Consider the following 5,000-nt stretch of genomic DNA (forward strand, 5'->3'; position numbering starts at 1 on the left):
CAAAAGTACTGGTAAGTGCAAATTGACCTGGCGAAATAACATTCTGATCCTTTGATTTGTGAACAGCAATGGATAGCAACATGAACACTTAACTGTCCATGTGCTTGGGGGTTGGATTAATGTCTAGCCTTCAGCCTTCGAGTGTAGATAAGCTTATAAACTAATATTGTTTCTATGGGAAATTTCCCAATGCGCCCCCCTGACGGCTCGTCCATCGGCGTACCTTTTCATTCAATGAATCAGTGTTTTCTTAATGGACGCCTACAGACTGAGTCAACACATTTCTCTCTAGACACACAAAAGTACAAAACACACTGAATCTGACCTACAGTGTGGTCGAAAAATAAATAGGCATATGGTGTGTGTGTGTGTGTGTGTGTGTGTGTGTGTGTGTGTGTGTGTGTGTGTGTGTGTGTGTGTGTGTGTGTGTGTGCCTGCCTGCCTGCCTGCCTGCCTGCCACACAGTCAGTGTGTGTGTGTGTGTGTGTGTGTGTGTGTGTGTGTGTGTGTGTGTGTGTGTGTGTGTGTGTGTGCGCGTGCCTGCCTGCCTGCCTGCCTGCCTGCCTGCCTGCCTGCCTGCCTGCCTGCCTGCCTGCCTGCCTGCCTGCCTGCGTGCGTGCGTGCGTGTCTGTGTGGTTGCCTGGGGTGAATTAGGTTTTCTGAGTTGCACGGATCGGTTTCTGGGATTAGGTTAGCAGCCTCACCTAGATCACACTCCACCCCCTGTGTGCTGGTGGCCTCCTCGCTCACATAGACCGTGGCATTGCACATGATTGGCTCCTGTTGGGTTCACAGACACAGACAGCTTATATAACATATTATTATCATTATATCTGATATTCGATATTTAAGGCAGATAAATAAATAGATGGATAGATTAATCTTTTAGCATGATAAGTATATGACTTATTAATATTACTATTATTATTATATATGTTTTTTGCCATTACCTTTAAATCATCAGCCGAGTAGCCACAGTCAGTCCAAGTCACGGCGCCCCCTGCTGGACAGTCACTCTTCCTGCTGTTGAACTTAATTGAGTACATAACCCCAGAGGCGTTCTCTGCCTACAGAGGGGACACACACACACACACACACACACACACACACACACACACACACACACACACACACACACACACACACTCACTAACCCATAGTAATGGAGGTCAAAGTATTGCGAGAATGGTTCCAGAAGAATTTCATAAATCTGTACACCATTCTCTAATCTCTTGATTTATCTTTATCTTTTAGCTCAATCCCATTGTCTCTCTTTCCAAATAAGTTTTACTAATATTTGATCACTTTCTCTATCGCTCTCTGTCTCTGTCTCTCTCTCTCTCTCTCTCTCTCTCTCTCTCTCTCTCTCTCTCTCTCTCTCCGTCTCTCTCTCTCTCTCTCTCTCTCTCTCTCTCTCTCTCTCTCTCTCTCTCTCTCTCTCTCTCTCTCTCTCTCTCTCTCTCTCTCTCTCTCTCCCCCTCACCTTGCTGGCCGACAGTATCTGGTAGAGGGCCACCATGTTGTTGCCGGTGGAGATCTTCTCATTGAAGGAGGTGACGGCCGCCTTGGCCACCTTGCTGACCAGCGCGTCGTCACAGAACACCAGCGCCTCAGGCTCCGCCTCCAGGTCCTGGGGGAGGGGGGGCACAACATGACTCCACTAACCACCTCCAGCCAGCTACCCCCACTCCAAAAGGTAGCATGATAATAATAATAATAATAATAATAATATTATTAATAATAGCAAGTAGAATAAAAATAGGTATGTACAGATACTCTGGGAATACCTAATAACAACCTTTAATTCTATCACTTTTTTTTTTTAAACAAAGTAAAAAAATAAGTCAACAAAGCATAAAACTGAGACGCAGCTACAGCGAAACAGTAAATGTGTTGCATTGAAAAGAAGAAACAATAAAATAACATTCAAAATGTTTCCACAAAAAACTTGTTTTAAAGAAAACTAAAAGCAGATCCTCCTCAATGTGCGGCCGTCTCCTGCAGCCCTCACCTGTCCCAGCACCCCCCCACCGTGAAGACACAGCAGGCCCAGCACGCACAGCCCCGCGGCTGCTCTGTTCATGGTCGGTCTGGTCGGTCCGCTGCCGCTGAAGGGACTGGGGGGCACGACCGTAGCAGAAGGTGAGGGAAGGTGCTTACCGTTTTGCATGTGCTATCTTTCGGCGTAACGGTTGAATAATCGTCAAAATCATTAGAGCCGCGTTGATTAACTGTGCTACAATCTCACGTCAATTTAACTTTCTGAGGGTGTCAGGTTTCTAATAATAACATTATCCTCTTAAAAAATAGATACAAATATATATCTAAAGTCGCAAGTTACACATCACTAGCATCTGTTGAGTGGATCCTGATAAACGCTAACGTTTAGGGTGCAGTGTGTGGAGAGAGTTCCTTACATGTTCCACACAGGAGAGAGTTGTCCCTGTCCGGATGATGAGTCTGATTAGCTGGTGCCCAGGGGGGTGATCCTCTCCTAGTGCGACAGCAGGGCCAGACTCTGTCCCTTTAATCATTGGTGAGGATCCCCATGACTCAATGATGACACACCGCTAGGCAAATACACACTGGGGGCAAGAGGGCAGGAAGGGATAGACACGCAGACACACACAGACACACACAGACACACACACACACACACACACACACACACACACACACACACACACACACACACACACACACACACACACACACGCACACACAAACACACCGATAAACATTACATTTCTCCCAATTGTCATTGCACATTTAGATTAGGTTACACTACAATATTTTTCCAACCAACCCCTATTCTTAGGTATGCATCTGAGTTCACCAAGTCTCCGTGTAAGGCCTATAACAGCGCATAGCAGTGAGCTGAATACCACCCCTAACTACCCACACAGTGGATTAAAGATGACACATTCAAATCAAACATCTCGACAGTTGCATGCCATCGCCTTCTCATTGACTCGGGGGGTAGAGTTACGTTATCTCTTGTGTGAACACGTAGTTTATAGCCTAATGAAGAAAGTTCAACCTGCTTGTACTTATGTCTTTTAACCTAACACCCTCTTTAAGCAGGGAGCCTGTGGCTCCTGCTAACCTGTGAGAAGGGACTTCCTCTCGAGTCATCTTCTTGGTTTCAGCAGCGTGAGGGCTGGTGAATGACGTGGTACCTTTTGCCCTAGCAGCTCAATTCCCCTTCAGTCACCCAATGCTCTCATCTCTTCCCTGCTGTCTCCTCTCAGCTCCTCTCATCTCCTCTTATCTCCGCTCATCTCCTTAGTCTTCTCTTCTCTTCAGGTTTCACTGCTGCTTTTCTTATGGAGATTCTTCCTTTCTGTAGAGGACTTTTCCTTCTCGTAGCCTCTATTTCTCTGGGTGAGTATGGATCAATCCTCAATGAGTATTGACAAATTTAAATGAACATCAAAAACAAATGTTGTAGATATGTAGGGAGATGTTTTAGCTCTTAAATTCGTCAATTCATGACTTTACTTTCATTCTGTAAACTGCTCTTTTAATGACACAACGTGCTGGTCTATACAGTGGATAGAGTGTCATCTATTTATTGAGTGGTGCATGTTTGTGTGAAATTGTGATGCATGGAGGAGGAAGGAGACTTTTGAGAACACAATAAATCTATTAAATATAATACATTTCTTGCTAGATAATGAGATGCAATAGAGGAACAAACGATGAATGAACACGATATCAATGGGAGATTATATTTCACTGCCCCCCGCTGCGCGTTAAGAAGGACATCTTACTGTATAAGGACCCAGTGGAAGATCTCCACGTCCCACGTGACAGCAGGGGCAGAATGAGGGTCTGTGTAGGGTGCATCAACACCGGACGTGACACTGTCTCGCTGCACTGTCTCGGTTTGGGGGTGCATGTGCTGTGGCTTGGCCTTTTGCTGTGGTTGCGTTTCCTGTTGTGACTCATACGCTTCTTCAAGAGAATAATAAGAACACAGAGTATTGTGCTCACCTTGTGAAGCTTCTGATTCCCGTGGCGACTCTGCACTCCATGCAGTCCAAGTGACTCCTGTATTGACCCTATGCTCTCCCTGTTCTTAGCTTCACTTTGGATAAAATCACGTGCACAATGATTCAATAAACATGTAGCAATTTGATAACATGTGATGGTTCTATTCATCCATAAGGTCCCTCAGTCCCACAGGTTCTTCCATCAAGGACAGTATGATGATACATCCATTGACAATATTATAATCTGCTTATCATTGTTTTAAATGCTCAGCTCAACAGCTGTTTCTCTTTCCCTCCTCCCCCTCCTCAGTCGGTCCCAGTCTGCTCGTGGACCAGCACACCAGTGGACACGCAGGCCGCTACCAGCCTGCCCTGCAGCCATCCCAGTCTGTACCGGACACAGGTGCCTCCCATTGGTTTACTGGTTGACTGGACACCTCTTAGACTCCCTTAGATGACCTGAAAATACAACGCGTACATTTTCAGCAAACATATAAGAACACAAAGATGCAAAGACAACCTTTGTGTTCTAAAGGAAGAAAACAAGTTCTCAAAGTAAGCATGTCTGTGTGTGTGTGTGTGTGTGTGTGTGTGTGTGTGTGTGTGTGTGTGTGTGTGTGTGTGTGTGTGTGTGTGTGTGTGTGTGTGTGTGTGTGTGTGTGTGTGTGTGTGTGTGTGTGTGTTTGTACGTGTGTGTGCATGTGTGTGTGTTCTAGGAACCTACCTCTTGGAAAGCACAAGCGGTAAACTCTGTTTAAAAGCCACGATGGGCTTGGGTTACACTGTGATCATCAAGAAGGTATGAGACTCATTTTAGCTCAAGTGAACGACACTTTTCCACATTTTTATTGATTTAATATTGGAATCTATGGGAAAGGGTAATACTTTTAAAACTAGTTTAGATTCAAATTTTCTATTTATTCCACCACCTTAAATTTACAAATGATGTGTCTACCACTCAATTGGCTGGAACATTGATGTGATCAAAATATCTGAATCCTAACC

The 5,000-nt window shown here is 45.1% G+C and overlaps 2 protein-coding genes and 1 long non-coding RNA gene across 3 annotated transcripts in view; 2 read left to right on the forward strand and 1 right to left on the reverse strand.

Moving 5' to 3' along the window:
- The window catches only part of LOC132468697 (uncharacterized), a 1,901-nt gene extending 751 nt beyond the window's left edge, over positions 1-1,150 (forward strand). The window contains exon 2 of the long non-coding RNA XR_009528254.1: positions 709-1,150. This is a non-coding gene — a long non-coding RNA (uncharacterized LOC132468697). The remainder of the gene's footprint in view (positions 1-708) is intronic.
- The window catches only part of kng1 (kininogen 1), a 5,579-nt gene extending 3,002 nt beyond the window's left edge, over positions 1-2,577 (reverse strand). The window contains exons 1-5 of the mRNA XM_060066462.1: positions 2,418-2,577; positions 2,012-2,117; positions 1,484-1,630; positions 951-1,067; positions 709-780 (exon numbers count right to left, since the gene is read on the reverse strand). Of these exons, the coding sequence (XP_059922445.1) occupies positions 709-780; positions 951-1,067; positions 1,484-1,630; positions 2,012-2,083 (408 nt within the window). The 5' untranslated portion in view covers positions 2,084-2,117; positions 2,418-2,577. The remainder of the gene's footprint in view (positions 1-708; positions 781-950; positions 1,068-1,483; positions 1,631-2,011; positions 2,118-2,417) is intronic.
- Positions 2,578-2,972: 395 nt separating this feature from the next.
- lamp3 (lysosomal associated membrane protein 3) overlaps positions 2,973-5,000 on the forward strand; it is a 4,236-nt gene continuing 2,208 nt past the window's right edge. The window contains exons 1-3 of the mRNA XM_060067861.1: positions 2,973-3,384; positions 4,306-4,398; positions 4,712-4,794. Of these exons, the coding sequence (XP_059923844.1) occupies positions 3,327-3,384; positions 4,306-4,398; positions 4,712-4,794 (234 nt within the window). The 5' untranslated portion in view covers positions 2,973-3,326. The remainder of the gene's footprint in view (positions 3,385-4,305; positions 4,399-4,711; positions 4,795-5,000) is intronic.

Source organism: Gadus macrocephalus, chromosome 12, assembly GCF_031168955.1.
Source record: "Gadus macrocephalus chromosome 12, ASM3116895v1".
Classification (NCBI taxonomy): Eukaryota; Metazoa; Chordata; class Actinopteri; order Gadiformes; family Gadidae; genus Gadus; species Gadus macrocephalus.